This window comes from Daucus carota, chromosome 5 (assembly GCF_001625215.2).
Source record: "Daucus carota subsp. sativus chromosome 5, DH1 v3.0, whole genome shotgun sequence".
In the NCBI taxonomy this organism is placed as follows: Eukaryota; Viridiplantae; Streptophyta; class Magnoliopsida; order Apiales; family Apiaceae; genus Daucus; species Daucus carota.
Window position 1 is genome coordinate 16,633,949 of NC_030385.2, and position 17,201 is coordinate 16,651,149.

General features: G+C 37.2%; 1 protein-coding gene and 1 pseudogene across 1 annotated transcript; both read left to right on the forward strand.

Moving 5' to 3' along the window:
• Window positions 1-6,324: 6,324 nt before the first annotated feature.
• Window positions 6,325-7,296, forward strand: LOC108221453 (putative germin-like protein 2-1; annotated as a pseudogene).
• Window positions 7,297-16,042: 8,746 nt separating this feature from the next.
• LOC108221451 (uncharacterized) lies at window positions 16,043-17,201 on the forward strand. The gene is made up of 2 exons (XM_017395330.2): window positions 16,043-16,231; window positions 16,326-17,201. The coding sequence occupies exons 1-2, from the start codon at window positions 16,043-16,045 to the stop codon at window positions 17,199-17,201; spliced, it is 1,065 nt and encodes a 354-aa protein (XP_017250819.2).

Genomic DNA, 17,201 nt, shown 5'->3' on the forward strand with positions numbered 1-17,201 from the left:
TTCTTCTCCCCCCTATATTTTTCTCTCTGTTATATTTTATTGTTGTGTTTTTAGGACTGCTTATCATTTAACGTAGGAAGTTGAGTACCAGTCCTTTTTAAATGCAAATATATACTCCCTCCGTCCCACCTTGTTTGACTTTCACGGAGATTAAGAAAAAAGTATTAAGAGAGTAAGTTTAGTTGAAAAGTTGGTAAAGTGGTGAGACTATCAATATTTTAATAATAGATTTGAGATAGTGGAGGAAGGTACCTGATGTAATAGTGTTTGTTTAATAAAAAGAGTATAAAAGTGGTGGTGATAGGTTAATTTTTTTGGGACGTCCCGAAAGGGAATAGAGGCCCTTCTTGTTTCTTGATCCATCATATTCCATTATAGTTTTTCTTGTTTGAATTATAATGGTGCTTAATTACATTATTTTTTAAACACAAAAAATTTATTTGAATTAATTTAGTAAATTTATCAGATATCAGTTATTGGATTTTTTGAATTGTGTCTGTCATTTTATGATTTTGAATTATTAGCTTATATACACTCCTACTCTGACTCTCATGAAAGTTATGGATTCTTAGTATAAGAGTATATTTAATTTTGAATATTGAATTTAGAAATAATAGTCGGTGAAATGGGGCTGTTACAATTATAATTTGTATAGTCAGCTTGACAAAAACTTGTCATCCTTGATAATAGTTGTGTTCGCTAACTCATTAATCAAGCTCTTCTTATGCGTGTACAAAGATGTTTCGAACTGTATGTAGTCTATAAATCTGGAGATTGAATATGTTTTATCCCTTTTGCAGCAAGAATTCTTTCATTTTCTTGTTTTCCTTTTTATCCAACTTCACATCTTGATTATTAATTTGTTCCTTTATTGTTCTTATTAAAATTAATAAATAAATAACAAAACAAGTAAAGAAAATTATTAAATTCACAACCCAAAGGAATTATAGATTATGTTTACAAAGTTTCCAGAAATTCATGGCCTCAAACAATCAATATAGAGAATCATGGAGTATTGTATCCACCTGCAGGTTGACTTCTGAGACAAACAAACAGAACTGAATCTGTTGACTTCAATGAATCATGGGTTTTCTTTGGCAATCTACAGTTGGCGAGGTTCAGACTCTGGCAAATCGCCAAGTGATTAATCATCATTCGCCTGATCACCATCATTTTTCTCTTGATTAGCTTCAACTCCGCATGAAGCTTCTCCCAATCTTTTCTCTCCTTTTTGGACCTCATCAACAGAAACGCCAAGCCGATTCGAGATTTCCATGACTAGACTCAAAATGTGAGTCTGCATCTCCATGCAAGAATCATAAGATTGTTGCAGGAGATTCACTCTCTCTATAACATCTTGTTGAGATGCATAAGAGGTGGTAGCTTGTTTCCTGACATTTTCGGAAACATTTTTGAAATCATCACTCATTGTAGCAATTCTTTTGTCGATCCCAGTGATCATGGTACTGAGTTTGTGCACCTTATTTCCGAGAGCTACCAAATTATCGGGTTTCTTCTTATCAGCCTCTTCATCGACTTGTTGATTGGCTCTTTCTGTTTCCTCCTCCATAGCCTTTCCGTTCTCAGGTGAATCAAGAAAGGGTTGATCGGTAAACATTTTCTTGCCTGCTGCATAGTTTTCTGCCACGCCAACAAACTTTTTTCGGTTTTCATCAGAATTTTTTGGGCGGTCAGGGACTGCAATCTTAGAAGAAATATCTGCAAAAGGTACATCACATAATAAGACAGGAGACAGGTCTGCATAAATTAGATTTCCAAGGACCAGAGACTGATAAATTTTACCATTTTCAGCATAATTAACATCCTCGGCTGCTTCACCAACTTCTTCCATCATATCTTCAGATGGATAACTCAGCTCCTCCATTAATTGTATATTGTTGCAGTGGAATGGCAGTAAGAGGTTGTGCATCAAGAACAGTTTCTTGAAAAACCACAAGTTCCTTTCCTTTCTTTCCTTGTGCAGCAATCTCCTTTGTAGAAATATACATTGTATAAACATTTAACCGCATAAATCCCAGAGAAATTTTAGAAATTTAATTACAAACTTTCCATTATATAAAAAGCTACATACCTTCTCTGAAGCACGCCGCTTTTTTAGAGAAGCACCGGTATCATTTGCATTCTTGACAAGACCAAAATTTTCAGGACCTTTAGCATGTAGTAGTTGAGAAACGGAGGAATACCCAGCTGCCTTGGCTTTATGGCTAAGATTACCAGTAGGTAAATGACCTCGCTTTGTTCTAAGGAATTAAAAGAGACGGTATTTTCAGAATCGACAGGTAATACTTGGCAAGCATAAAAAATCAAAAAAAAAAAAAAACACCTGCAGATACTGCAATTGCATATGTCTCGGCACTTTGGACAACTCCATACCTCCGATGCTTCAGCTTCTTCTGCCTTCTCTCCGTATTTGTTGAGTACAAGTAATTGATGAGTAGTTACCAAACTGGGAATTTGCAAAATTGTGATATGAACATGGCTAAAAAATGTGTATTTGTTTCATAAAATAGCTTTATCAATATCAACCTATTCAAGAGACATTTCTGACAATACAGCAAAGTGCAGGGCTTCTTCTTCCCCTGACCTTTGCAGGCAGTAGCCGAGCTCCTATGCTGACGACACTTCCAACATTGAAAAGAAAAGAAAATCAAGCACCAACAACATATCAAACACACTTAAATATTAATATCTTACTATGGCTAACAGTTTCAACAAATTATGACAATTTTTGTAAAGGAAAACACTAAATCTTGCAAATATCTAATAATTCTTTTAAGATTAAATTATTCTATTCTAGCCCAAACAATTCTTTCTTTATCAGAAAAGATCAAAAAAAATTAATGACAAAAAAATGAGGGCAAATTTCAAAGGGTAGTATAAGGAAATACCTGGTGACAAGTTTTTACTTGTCGATTTACTGATGTGCCAGGAGAGCTCGAAATTGCAGCCATCTTCAATTGTTAAAAATGTTTTTGAGGTAGGTTGGTTTCGGTCAATGTTCTTAAACTGGTTGGAGGTATGTGTTAAGCCATCTTCAATTGTTAAAAATGTTTTTGAGGTAGGTTGGTTTCGGTCAATGTTCTGGTTGGAGGTATGTGTTAAGTAGAAGTTTGTTTATCATATGGTGAGGAGGAGAAAAGGAGGATACCTGGTTTAAAAGTATTCATTGTTATCTTTTATATTTTTTGTTGTATCTATATATTTTATAATATCCCATTCTCTTATATTTAATATTTCTTATAATGTATATTCTAAAACTTAAAATCAATATTCTGATAAAAAAGAAACTTAACATATAAGAGATTGTAACTCCACTGTATCCATGATTAACACTATCTCCAAAAGAAGTTAGGAAGGAGACAAAAAGATGATACTATCTATCTCGTCTGGGTGCAATTTACACTACTTTGCAGCAATTTAGCCTTTATTTGGTCATTAAATACCATTTTTCATTCCATTTGTCTCATCATACAATATAATTTTCACCAATATTTTCAAATCTAATAAACTTTTACGGACTTTAATTACTAAGTATAAAAATTAATATGATATTTATAAAACATAAAGATGTTGGTTATCTTATAAAATTCAAAAATAATTTTACTTTCCAAAGCCGGAATTGTGAAAATTATATGGCTTATCATTGATAAATTAAAATCACATGAATCAAGATATAAGAAAATCTATTGATTCGGTACATACTCTTCTATGAAATTGAATAGAATATTAACAACAGGACATAAAGGTATGATGGCTTTTGATCTCAACAAGGAGGTGTTTATTTATAATATTAACCTCCCTACTGTAGATCCTGAAGGCACTTGCATTGCTGGATATTATGATTCAATTGCTGTTATGATGTGCGAACAATCTGAAAATAAGGTGAAATTGTGGACATTAGATGATGAAGCATGCCTTAGTGGTGGTGGAGTAGAGGCATCGTGGACTATGTGAAGCTCAGTTTTGATGTAGGTGATCAGCATTTTTATCGTCCTCGGGGACTTTTTAACAGCGTTGAGTTCTTACTGGTTGATTATAACTACAACCGGTTTCTTTATAACCCCTACAAGCAAGCGCCAACAAATCTTCGCCCTACTACCTCCTGGGGGATTTTTAACCATACAAAGAGCCTTTTTCCAATTGCAGGGTCCAAACAAGTCAAGTGGACTGCTTCACCTTGGAGGCAACTGCAACTTGAGAGGGACATCTCAACTGATAATGATGAAAGTCATGATGATGATTAGGGTGCAACATCTAACTCAGGCTAAAGTGCGAGCGACACGAAGAGGGAAGTGATGTCGGAAATAATGTGGTCCTTTTGTAGTTTAAGTTAAATGTGCTATGCTCTTAATATATTTCTGGTTAATTGTGACATTTATTTTTATTATGTTTTAAAACTTTTGAATTTCTTGTGATGTAATGACTGATGAATCTTAGTTTCCTGTTAATTTTATGACACATTGAGCTTTTGTATCAAATTCCATGATTTATTGTTGTCTTGTGTTTTACTTGGGATAAACGCCGACTTTGGTGGTTAATTACGGAGCTGATTTTCTCAATAGTTGTATTCCTCCTAGATCACTAGTTTCTGATAAAGAAGATATTCTTATGTCTTATTAGTTTTTCAGCCTTGCATTTATCATAACATGACTGTATAGTGAGTGTGGATTGTGCCTGGATTGCTCGAATACAATTACAAAAGCTAAAAACAAGGCTTACCAAAGACAGCATTGACACGATTACTGCTCGGATAACACATTTATGTATTTCTCAGTCGCACACAAGCATCATAATTTTTATGTGAAGGCCCTCAAGCGCCATTGACAAGCATTTACTTAGGATAAATGTTGATTTTGGTGGTTGATTATGGAACTGTTTTTATCAATAATTATATTCCTACAACCTTTATTTCCCTCATTTTATCATGCTTTAAGATAAACCATATGGGGTAATCTAGTACTTCTTAATTAGATTGAGATAAACCCTATTTTATTTGTGATGTTTACATTGTGTGTGTCAGTATTGCAACTATTGAGCATCTATCATTACTTTTTCTTTCTTTTTTTGATATTTGTATGCTACTATTTAACTTCTATCAATAATATTGGCTATGTAATCAATTGAATTAATTAATATCTGATAAAGAAGCTATTCTTATTTCTTGTTTGTTTTTAAGCCTTACATGTATTCCAAATTAATTAATTTGGAAGAAGATCGTGGCAGTTAGCTGTAGATATTGACATTGTATTTCAATTTATATTCATAAATTTTAGCTGCTTTTCTTTTCTTACAGGCAGAGCATCGGAGGAGTTAATAGCTGCTTTATTTAGCATATCACGGTGTCAGCGGCAGTTCTTTGTTGGACTTGCATTCAATTTTGTGGTTTTCAGTATTATATTGATAAACAAGTTGATCTGTATAATTGACTGTCCTCGGTTTCTCTTTACATTTTAACTTTTTGCCCTTACTAATTTTATCAGGTTCCGTTGCTTCTCAGAATATATTTCACCTGCTTGTAAAACCCGAATTCAATTTTTTGATATTTCTCACAATTATTAACGATGTCCGTAGCTAGCTGGCTTCTCATCGCCATCCATATATATAGCCCTGTGTCCAGCACAAGTATTTATGGTAGTTTACTAGTTTACTCCCTCCGTCCCTTTTTATTGTCACATTTCTATTTTTGTTGGTCAATTTAACTGAATTTTGTTGAAAGATTATAAGTCACTTTTTCATTATTTTAAAAAACTGAAAATTACATCTTAAAGTATATTAAAAGCTATTTTCGATGACATATTTTTTTTATTTTATCGATTGATAAAATATTAATAAATTTCAGTCAAATTTTGGTCAATTTGACGGGCACAATATCAATGACAACTAAAAAGGACAGAGGAAGTATAATATAAAGACTCAACGAGTAAACTCAAATTAAAGTAAACTAAATATATGCGTTCATCCACCCTCCCATCATGCATGATTACCAAATGGGAAGATTAGTTTGATTAGAAATAAGTCAAATAACCTATCTAATATTTAATCTGGATCGGCGGTACTATATGTGTAATCGGGTTTCTTAGCCAAGTCAATGTTTTACGTGACAAATTTATGATAATCTTTCACGCGTTTATGCGTATGTAAAAAAAACTGGATGACCCTTTATGGTGAGATATATAATCAAAGGACGGCAGTCGGCGTCCATGCAAGCTAATAGCTGGAAGGATATCTCCCTGCACTGCAGGCTGCAAAGCTGCGTGTATATATACTTCATCACAACTAAGTACTGGATATAGCTTGAAGCATTGCACAATATTCATACTCATTCGAAAACTATATACTCAGGATTTCATTTGAAGGGAAATATATAATTAATTAATGGCAGGTTTACTCATCTTTGTAGGGCTTATAGCTCTTTCCTCCTCATTGGCCATGGCTGCTGACCATAGTCCTCTTCAAGATTTCTGCGTTGCTGAATCCAATAGCCAAGGTATCACAATACTAAATCACTAATATTTATGTCCACTATTCCGTCGACTTAACTTTAACACTATATTTGGAAACTGTAGTTCTTCTGAATGGTCTGGCGTGTAAGAAAGCAAGCACGGTAGAAGCCAGTGACTTCTCCTTCAGTGGACTTCACTTAGCAGGCAACACAAGCAATGCAGTTGGATCAAGGGTAACTCTGGTTTCCGCTACTCAAATTCCTGGACTCAACACGCTTGGAATCTCTCTCGCCCGCATTGACTATGCACCATGGGGCATCAACGTACCCACCTCACGCCCATCCTCGTGCCACTGAAATCCTGACCGTCATGGAAGGCAGCCTTGAAGTTGGATTCATCACCTCCAATCCCGACAATCGTTTGATCTCAAAGATTCTGAACAAGGGTGATGTTTTTGTGTTCCCCATCGGTCTCGTACATTACCAGAAAAATGTAGGAAATGGTAAAGCAATGGCTATTGCCGGACTTAGCAGCCAAAATCCAGGAGTGATTACTATCGCAAATGCAGTGTTCGGTTCTAAGCCGGACATATCAACTGATATACTCGTCAGGGCTTTGCAGGTGGACAAGAGCATCATCACCAGGACCCAGGCTATATTTTAATGAATTTCATTTATTATTTCATGCACTGAAGAGACTGGTCGTAAAACTGATATTAAACCTAAGCTGTTAATTTTATGTACTCCTGAATTCTTTGACAATGCATTACTATTGTTCCGTTCCTTAATTTAATTCTTAATGGAAGAAATCTTACCTACAGTTCTTTTCTTCATCTTGTCCAAAAATACCAGAGATAAAATTATGTCCCCCAGGAGGCCATTGGAGATTGTTCATACAGATATTGCCGGTCCATTTGATATCTCATCACTTGGAGGTAATAGATATTACCTAACATTTATTGATGATTTTAGTAGGAAAAGTTGGGTGTATATCATCAAAGAAAAGTCGGAAGCTCTTGATAAATTCAAGGAGTTCAAAGCACTGGCAGAAAAGCAAAGTGGTCATTATTTGAAGGTACTCAGATCAGACAGAGGAGGCGAGTATACTTCTAATCTGTTCAGAAGTTTTTGCAGAGCACATGGAATCAATAATCAGTTGACAACGGCTTATACTCCTCAACAATATGGCGTTGCAGAAAGAAAGAATCGCACTATTCTTGACATGGCAAGGAGCATGATGAAAGCAAAGCACTTGCCAAGAACCTTTTGGGCCGAAGCCGTTTTATGTGCCGTTTATTTGTTGAATCGCTGTCCAACAAAAAGCGTCAGAAACAAAACTCCAAATGAAGCATGGAGTGGTAGCAAACCATCAGTTGGACATCTCAGAATTTTTGGGTGTATTGCATATGCCCATGTTCCTGATCAGAAAAGAAAGAAGTTAGATGATAAAGGCGAGAAGTGCATATTTTCCGGCTATGACAAAAGGAGCAAGGCGTACAGACTCTATAATCCCCTGACGAAGAAATTAATCATTTCTCGAGATGTTGAGTTTGATGAATTAGATTACTGGAGATGGAGCGAGGAGGAAAGAAAAGTTGCTGGGTTATTTTTTAATGATGATGATGATGGCAATGATGACCCCAACATAGAAGCTGACGAGGATGATGATCAAACTCCTCCACAAAGTACGAATCAACAAACTCCCGCAATAACACCATCTGATTCAAGTGGAAGCAGAAGTTCAGGGGGAGCAACTAGAAAAATGCGGAGTCTGGATGATATCTACGAAGCTACAAGTCTGGTATAAACAACCTTTGATTATTCGTTGTTTTGTTTAATGGCTGAATGTGATCCAGTTACATTTGAGGAAGCTTCTGAAGAAAGCAAATGGAACAAAGCCATGGATGAAGAAATTGGTGCAATCAAGAAGAATGATACTTGGGAGCTCACAGATCTTCCAGAAGGACACAAAGTAATTGGTGTCAAATGAGTCTACAAGACAAAAACAAATCAAGACGGAGAAGTGGAAAAATACAAGGCAAGGTTGGTGGCTAAAGGCTACAAGCAAAGATACGGAATTGACTATGATGAGGTGTTTGCTCCAGTTACACGAGTTGACACCATCAGACTTCTTACAGCAATTGCCGCTCAGAATCAATGGATGTGAAGTCAGCATTTCTAAATGGTTATCTCGAAGAAGAAGTATACATCGAGCAACCTCCAGGATATGTTCAGAAAGGCCAGGAAGATAAAGTCTACCGGCTAAAGAAAGCATTGTACGGCCTAAAACAAGCCCCGAGAGCATGGAACACAAGGGTTGATGAGTATTTTCAGAAAAATGGTTTTGTGAAGAGTCCATATGAGCATGCACTCTACACAAAAACAAATTCAGGGGGAGATATTATGATCGTTTGCTTATATGTGGACGACATGATATTTACCGGAAACAACCCCGGTATGTTTGATGATTTTAAGAAAGTTATGACTAATGAATTTGAGATGACAGATATTGGTCAAATGTCATACTTTCTTGGAGTCGAGGTGAAGCAAAGCAAAGACGGGATTTTTATGTGTCAGAAAAAATATGCACAGCAAATTTTAAAGAAGTTCAGAATGGAGGAATGCAAGCCAGTGAGCACGCCTGCAGAAGCAAGCATAAAGCTCAGAATTGATTCAACGAGGGAGTCGGTAAATACGACATTGTTCAAAAGTTTGGTTGGAAGTTTGAGGTACCTAACTTTTACTCGTCCGGATATCATGTATGCAGTCGGATTGGTTAGTAGGTACATGGAGAAGCCGAAGCAGGATCATTTCATGGAAGCTAAAAGAATTTTGAGATATATTAAAGGTACACTTAATAATGGTTTGTTTTACACGCATTCTCAAGATTCAAAATTAGTTGGCTACTCAGATAGTGATTACGGTGGAGATTTAGATGATGGGAAAAGCACTTCGGGATATGCTTTTCATATTGGCTCAGCAATATTTTCATGGTCATCAAAGAAGCAACAAACAGTCGCTCTCTCAACATGTGAGGCAGAATACATCGCAGCAGTAGCGTGCGCATGTCAGGCTATTTGTTTAAGCTATATTTTGGGCGAGTTAAATCTTGTCAAAGAAGAACCGGTTACTATTTATGTGGATAATAAATCCACTATTTCACTTGTGAAAAATCCGGTGTCACATAGTCGAAGCAAGCACATCAACATTAAATATCATTTTCTTCGTGAACAAGTGAACGATAAAATCGTGGAATTGGTGCACTGCAGGACAGAAGAAGATCTAGCAGATATTTTTACAAAGTCATTGAAGCAAGATGTGTTTCAGAAAATGAAAAAGAAGCTCGGAATGCAAAGTCGAGTTTGAGGGGGAGTGTTAGATTTTTCAAACTCTCCAGAATATAATATCAGCTTGACATGAGCCATCGTGGAATTATGGTGTGCTACTTATCTTCATGCATGCACGGTCAAAACAATACGGCTCAATGTTGACAGGATGTATAACTATGCTAGATTAATTAAAGGAAGGCAGCCATGTGAAACAAGGAATACTAGTTAATGCAGCAGCTGGTCATATGTTGAATCCAGGATATATGGTAGGCTATTTACAAAGGTGACAAGCTGGTGACAAGCAGGTGATAAAGTGGTGATGCAGCAGCTTGGTTTGAATTGTGGAGTTGTCAACATGCAAGTCAGATGTATTAATGAAACCGTGTAGATCATCTGAAGAAATGTTGCTGTCCTAGTTTGAATAGAAATTTGATCCCATGAATTAAGGTGGCTAAATTAATACATACAGCTGGGTAGTGTAGGCAATAAGATCAGTTAGCATATGCGTGGCTTATAAATAGAGGTTCTATTTGTGTTCAATAAACTGAATTGTACTGAGTTTGAAAACCAGAAAAGAAAACAGAATAGCCGAAGCTCTAATCAAGCTGTAGCTTTGAGTTGGTGAAATAAAAAGTGTGTGTTTGTTTTTTAACAGCCTATACATATTAATATTGCGTGTGTTTAAATACTTATAAGGTCCATTTCGTTTCCAACAAGTGGCATCAGAGCTAGGTTATTTCGGAGAAGAAAAAATGTCAAATATGATGGTGCAACCACAAATCCCGAGGTTGACGGCAACAAATTACGGGAACTGGAGTATCCAAATGAAGGTGTTACTCGGTTCATACGATAATTGGGATATTGTCGAAAGTGGGTTTGACGAGCCCGAGGATGAAGCTGTTCTTTCTGATGCGGAGAAAACGGCGTTTAAAGATTCCAAGAAAAAAGACCAAAGGGCGTTATATACAATTATTCAAGGAGTTGATGAATCAACTTTTAAAAAAAATTCAAATGCAAAAACGGCGAAAGACGCGTGGGAGATTCTGCAGAAATCATTCCAGGGTGTCGAGAAAGTCAAAAAGGTGCGGCTCCAAGTTCTACATGGAGAGTTCGAAAATTTAAAGATGAAGAGTTCAGAAAATATTGGTGAATTTGTTATGCGTTTAAAAACGGTGACAAATGAGATGAAAAGAAATGGAGAAAGTCTCGATGATGTTCGGGTCATGGAAAAATTGCTCCGTTCATTAACAAGAAAATTTGATTATGTTGTGACATCCATCGAGGAGTCAAAAGACTTGTCCACAATTTCTATTGATGAGCTCGTAGGTTCTCTTGAAGCCCACGAGCAGCGAATGAACCAGTATGATGATGCAAGCCATTTGGAAAAGGCGTTGCAAAGTAAGGTGTCCATTGGTGACAGTTCTAGCAGTAGCAGTTCTGCACGTGGCAGAGGTGGCTTTAGAGGTGGCTACCGTAGTGGACGAGGACGAGGAAGACAGTCCTTCAATAGAGGCCAGAATTCTGAAGGCTATCAGCCATCTGGTCGTGGACAAAATTTCAGAGGCCGAGGACGAGGTGGATTTCAACAACGAGGTGACAAGTCTCAATATCAGTGCTATAATTGTAATAAATATGGCCATTTCAGTTTTGAGTGTAGAGCATCAAAGCAGGAAGAAAGAAGTCATTTTGCTGAAGCAAAAGAAGATAAAGATGTTGGCTCTGCTATGTTTCTCACTTACAAAGGAGATGAAGGAGGCAAGAAAAATACATGGTATTTTGACTCGGGAGCCAGCAATCACATGACTGGTCATAAGGAATTATTCACGGAGATAGACGACACCATCAGCGGAGAAGTTACTTTTGGTGACTCGTCAAAGATTCCGGTCAAAGGAAAAGGTACCGTCACGATTATGACAAAGAAAGGTGAAAAGAAATATATAAATGATGTTTATTATATTCCTGCATTGAAAAATAATATTATCAGTCTTGGCCAACTTGTGGAGAAAGGATATAATATACAGATGCAGGACAATCCCCTCATTATCAGAAATCAAGCTCGGGAATTGATTGCAAATGTGGAGATGTCGAAGAATCGTTTGTTTACGCTTGATATGCAAACGAAGGTGCAAAAGTGCTTAAAGTCGGTCATTAAAAATGACTCGTGGTTGTGGCACTTGAGATATGGTCATCTTGGATTTTCTGGCCTGAAATTATTGTCAAAGACAAAAATGGTGGACGGTTTGCCAGAAATCAAAGAACGAGAAATTCTGTGTGAAGCGTGTGTAAAGGGGAAGCAACATCGACAAAGTTTTCCCGTTGGAAAATCATGGAGAGCCAGGAGGTCATTGGAGATTGTTCATACAGATATTGTCGGTCCATTTGATATCTCATCACTTGGAGGTAATAGATATTACCTAACATTTATTGATGATTTTAGTAGGAAAAGTTGGGTGTATATCATCAAAGAAAAGTCGGAAGCTCTTGATAAATTCAAGGAGTTCAAAGCACTGGCAGAAAAGCAAAGTGGTCATTATTTGAAGGTACTCAGATCAGACAGAGGAGGCGAGTATACTTCTAATCTGTTCAGAAGTTTTTGCAGAGCACATGGAATCAATCATCAGTTGACAACGGCCTATACTCCTCAACAAAATGGCGTTGCAGAAAGAAAGAATCGCACTATTCTTGACATGGCAAGGAGCATGGTGAAAGCAAAGCACTTGCCAAGAACCTTTTGGGCCGAAGCCGTTTTATGTGCCGTTTATTTGTTGAATCGCTGTCCAACAAAAAGCGTCAGAAACAAAACTCCAAATGAAGCATGGAGTGGTAGCAAACCATCAGTTGGACATCTCAGAATTTTTGGGTGTATTGCATATGCCCATGTTCCTGATCAGAAAAGAAAGAAGTTAGATGATAAAGGCGAGAAGTGCATATTTTCCGGCTATGACAAAAGGAGCAAGGCGTACAGACTCTATAATCCCCTGACGAAGAAATTAATCATTTCTCGAGATGTTGAGTTTGATGAATTAGATTACTGGAGATGGAACGAGGAGGAAAGAAAAGTTGCTGGGTTATTTTTTAATGATGATGATGATGGCAATGATGACCCCAACATAGAAGCTGACGAGGATGATGATCAAATTCCTCCACAAAGTGCGAATCAACAAACTCCCGCATCAACACCATCTGATTCAAGTGGAAGCAGAAGTTCAGGGGGAGCAACTAGAAAAATGCGGAGTCTGGATGATATCTACGAAGCTACAAGTCCGGTACAAACAACCTTTGATTATTCGTTGTTTTGTTTAATGGCTGAATGTGATCCAGTTACATTTGAGGAAGCTTCTGAAGAAAGCAAATGGAACAAAGCCATGGATGAAGAAATTGGTGCAATCAAGAAGAATGATACTTGGGAGCTCACAGATCTTCCAGAAGGACACAAAGCAATTGGTGTCAAATGGGTCTACAAGACAAAAACAAATTAAGACGGAGAAGTGGAAAAATACAAGGCAAGGTTGGTGGCTAAAGGCTACAAGCAAAGATACGGAATTGACTATGATGAGGTGTTTGCTCCAGTTGCACGAGTTGACGCCATCAGACTTCTTACAGCAATTGCCGCTCAGAATCAATGGAAGATTTTTCAAATGGATGTGAAGTCAGCATTTCTAAATGGTTATCTCGAAGAAGAAGTATACATCGAGCAACCTCCAGGATATGTTCAGAAAGGCCAGGAAGATAAAGTCTACCGGCTAAAGAAAGCATTGTACGGCCTAAAACAAGCCCCGAGAGCATGGAACACAAGGGTTGATGAGTATTTTCAGAAAAATGGTTTTGTAAAGAGTCCATATGAGCATGCACTCTACACAAAAACAAATTCAGGGGGAGATATTATGATCGTTTGCTTATATGTGGACGACATGATATTTACCGGAAACAACCCCGGTATGTTTGATGATTTTAAGAAAGTTATGACTAATGAATTTGAGATGACAGATATTGGTCAAATGTCATACTTTCTTGGAGTCGAGGTGAAGCAAAGCAAAGACGGGATTTTTATGGTCAGAAAAAATATGCACAGCAAATTTTAAAGAAGTTCAGAATGGAGGAATGCAAGCCAGTGAGCACGCCTGCAGAAGCAAGCATAAAGCTCAGAATTGATTCAACGAGGGAGTCGGTAAATCCGACATTGTTCAAAAGTTTGGTTGGAAGTTTGAGGTACCTAACTTTTACTCGTCCGGATATCATGTATGCAGTCGGATTGGTTAGTAGGTACATGGAGAAGCTGAAGCAAGATCATTTCATGGAAGCTAAAAGAATTTTGAGATATATTAAAGGTACACTTAATAATGGTTTGTTTTACACGCATTCTCAAGATTCAAAATTAGTTGGCTACTCAGATAGTGATTACGGTGGATATTTAGATGATGGGAAAAGCACTTCGGGATATGCTTTTCATATTGGCTCAGCAATATTTTCATGGTCATCAAAGAAGCAACAAACAGTCGCTCTCTCAACATGTGAGGTAGAATACATCGCAGCAGCAGCGTGCGCATGTCAGGCTATTTGGTTAAGCTATATTTTGGGCGAGTTAAATCTTGTCAAAGAAGAACCGGTTACTATTTATGTGGATAATAAATCCACTATTTCACTTGCGAAAAATCCGGTGTCACATAGTCGAAGCAAGCACATCAAGATTAAATATCATTTTCTTCGTGAACAAGTGAACGATAAAATCGTGGAATTGGTGCACTGCAGGACAGAAGAAAATCTAGCAGATATTTTTACAAAGTCATTGAAGCAAGATGTGTTTCAGAAAATGAAAAAGAAGCTCGGAATGCAAAGTCGAGTTTAAGGGGGAGTGTTAGATTTTTCAAACTCTCCAGAATATAATATCAGCTTGACATGAGCCATCGTGGAATTATGGTGTGCTACTTATCTTCATGCATGCACGGTCAAAACAATACGGCTCAATGTTGACAGGATGTATAACTATGCTAGATTAATTAAAGGAAGGCAGCCATGTGAAACAAGGAATACTAGTTAATGCAGCAGCTGGTCATATGTTGAATCCAGGATATATGGTAGGCTATTTACAAAGGTGACAAGCTGGTGACAAGCAGGTGATAAAGTGGTGATGCAGCAGCTTGGTTTGAATTGTGGAGTTGTCAACATGCAAGTCAGATGTATTAATGAAACCGTGTAGATCATCTGAAGAAATGTTGCTGTCCTAGTTTGAATAGAAATTTGATCCCATGAATTAAGGTGGCTAAATTAATACATACAGCTGGGTAGTGTAGGCAATAAGATGAGTTAGCATATGCGTGGCTTATAAATAGAGGTTCTATTTGTGTTCAATAAACTGAATTGTACTGAGTTTGAAAACCAGAAAAGAAAACAGAAGAGCCGAAGCTCTAATCAAGCTGTAGCTTTGAGTTGGTGAAATAAAAAGTGTCTTTGTCTTCATTTCTCCCTCATCTACCTCTATCTCGGTGCTTTCTTTATCTCCCTCTTTCTCTTTATCCTCGCTCTCTTCACCTTCTCCCTATATCTCGTTGTCTCTCTTCACGTCTTCTCTCCCTTTCTCTCGAACTTTCAATTAATAAGATGAATTTTTGATTAATTAGGATTTCAGATTTTGGGTAAATCAAAGATTGAATCAAAAAAATTGATGAGATTGATTGCTGGTTGCACTGATTGTTGTTTTTGATTTTGTAGTTGCTTAGGCGGAGGAGGCAGAAGGAAAATCAAGAAAGAGAGATGGACCGTAAGTCTTGGCTGGTTGCTTTGAGTTCTTTTCTTGTTTGTTTTAGTTGGTTGCTTTTGAGTTGATTTCTAATTTGTTGCTTTAGTTGATTTTTTTGTTGCAATGCTTGTTGATTTTATTTTTTTTTTGATTATTTTGGAGTTATTAGTATTGGCCCCAAAGGGGCATTCATTTCTCTATCTTTACCATCAGTTGCAACTTATTATTCAAATAGATATACTTTTCAATAGATTTTTCAAGTTGCATTTGTGGTTGCTTATATGGTTGCCAGTAGTTACAGATGTAATTGCAAATGCAATCTTCGTATTTTTGCAAATATTTTTTGAAAGATAGTATTTTTACAATTTGTTTTAGTTAATGATAGTATTTTTACAAAAATTCATTTAGACTTGGGTATTTACGAAAAATAACAGTGATAAATCTTCGTCAACTCTCCCATCATTCCCACAGGAAGAAAATCATAATAGGAGGAAAAGAAGTCCGGAAATAGCGATGAGCAATTTAACAGATGACCTCTGGTTTGAGATTTTCCTCCGCCTTCCGGTGAAGGATCTACTTGCATCCAAGTGTGTTTGCAAATCCTGGCTGTCCAACATTTCGAGCCGTCGTTTCGTCACAGATCATCTCCGTCGCTCAATCTCAAGTGGGGAGGATGATGAAACTCTTATCGTTCATCATTCAGTAAATCTTGAACTACATGGCTGGGGCCCTTTTTCACTCACCCACCTCACTTCTGGCGACGTTTTAGAACAACTCGACTGTCCTTACTCTGAAGGTTACTATTCTTATGGACCAACATCTTCTAGAATTTTGGGTTCTAATTTGTGGCATTGTTTGTGTTCTTGTTGAGCATGGAAGGAGATATGATATTTACCTTTGGAACCCTGCTACAAAACTCTCCAAACTAATTCCCTCTCAAGCCGAAGGTCGCCTCTTAAAGCAGCAGATTATAGGCTTTGGTTTTGATCAGAAAGATTTTGATTGTAAAGTTGTTGAAATTGTATCCTCCTCTACTTCAGTGTATTCTTCAAACAGGAATGCTTGGCGAAAGATGTATCCAATTAAGCAAATTCTGCCCATTGATGTTCCCTTTGTAACGTTAGAAGTATGCTTGCACGGATTTTTGTTAACAACGGGACATAAAGGTATGATGGCTTTTGATCTAAACAAGGAGGTATTTATTTATGATATTAAGCTCCCTGTAGATCCTGAAGACACTTGCATTGCTGAATATTATGATTTGATTGCTGTTATGATGTGCGAACGATCTGAAAATAAGGTGAAATTGTGGACATTGGATGATGAAGCATGCCTTAGTGGTGGTGGAGTAGAGGCATCGTGGACTATGAAGCTCAGTTTTGATGTAGGTTATCAGCATTTTCATCGTCCTCAGGGAATTTTCAATAGCGTTGAGTTCTTACTGGTTGATTATAGTTACAACCGGTTTCTTTATAACCCCTACAAGCAAGCGCCGACAAATCTTCGCCGTACTACCTCCTGGGAGATTTTCAACCATAAAAAGAGCCTTTTTCCAGTTGCAGGGTCCAAACCAGTCAAGTGGACTGCTTCACCTTGGAGGCAGCTGCAACTTGAGTGGGACTACAATGTGGAAAAGGATGAAGAAAGTATCTCAACTGATGATGATAATTAA

What these genes read in the sequence shown, in the direction of transcription:
- LOC108221451 (XM_017395330.2), top strand. Translation starts at nt 16,043, where the DNA reads ATGAGCAATTTAACAGATGACCTCTGGTTTGAGATTTTCCTCCGCCTT. An exon ending in CTCTTATCGTTCATCATTCA is followed by an intron (nt 16,232 to 16,325) that starts GTAAATCTTGAA and finishes CTTACTCTGAAG; the next exon opens with GTTACTATTCTTATGGACCA.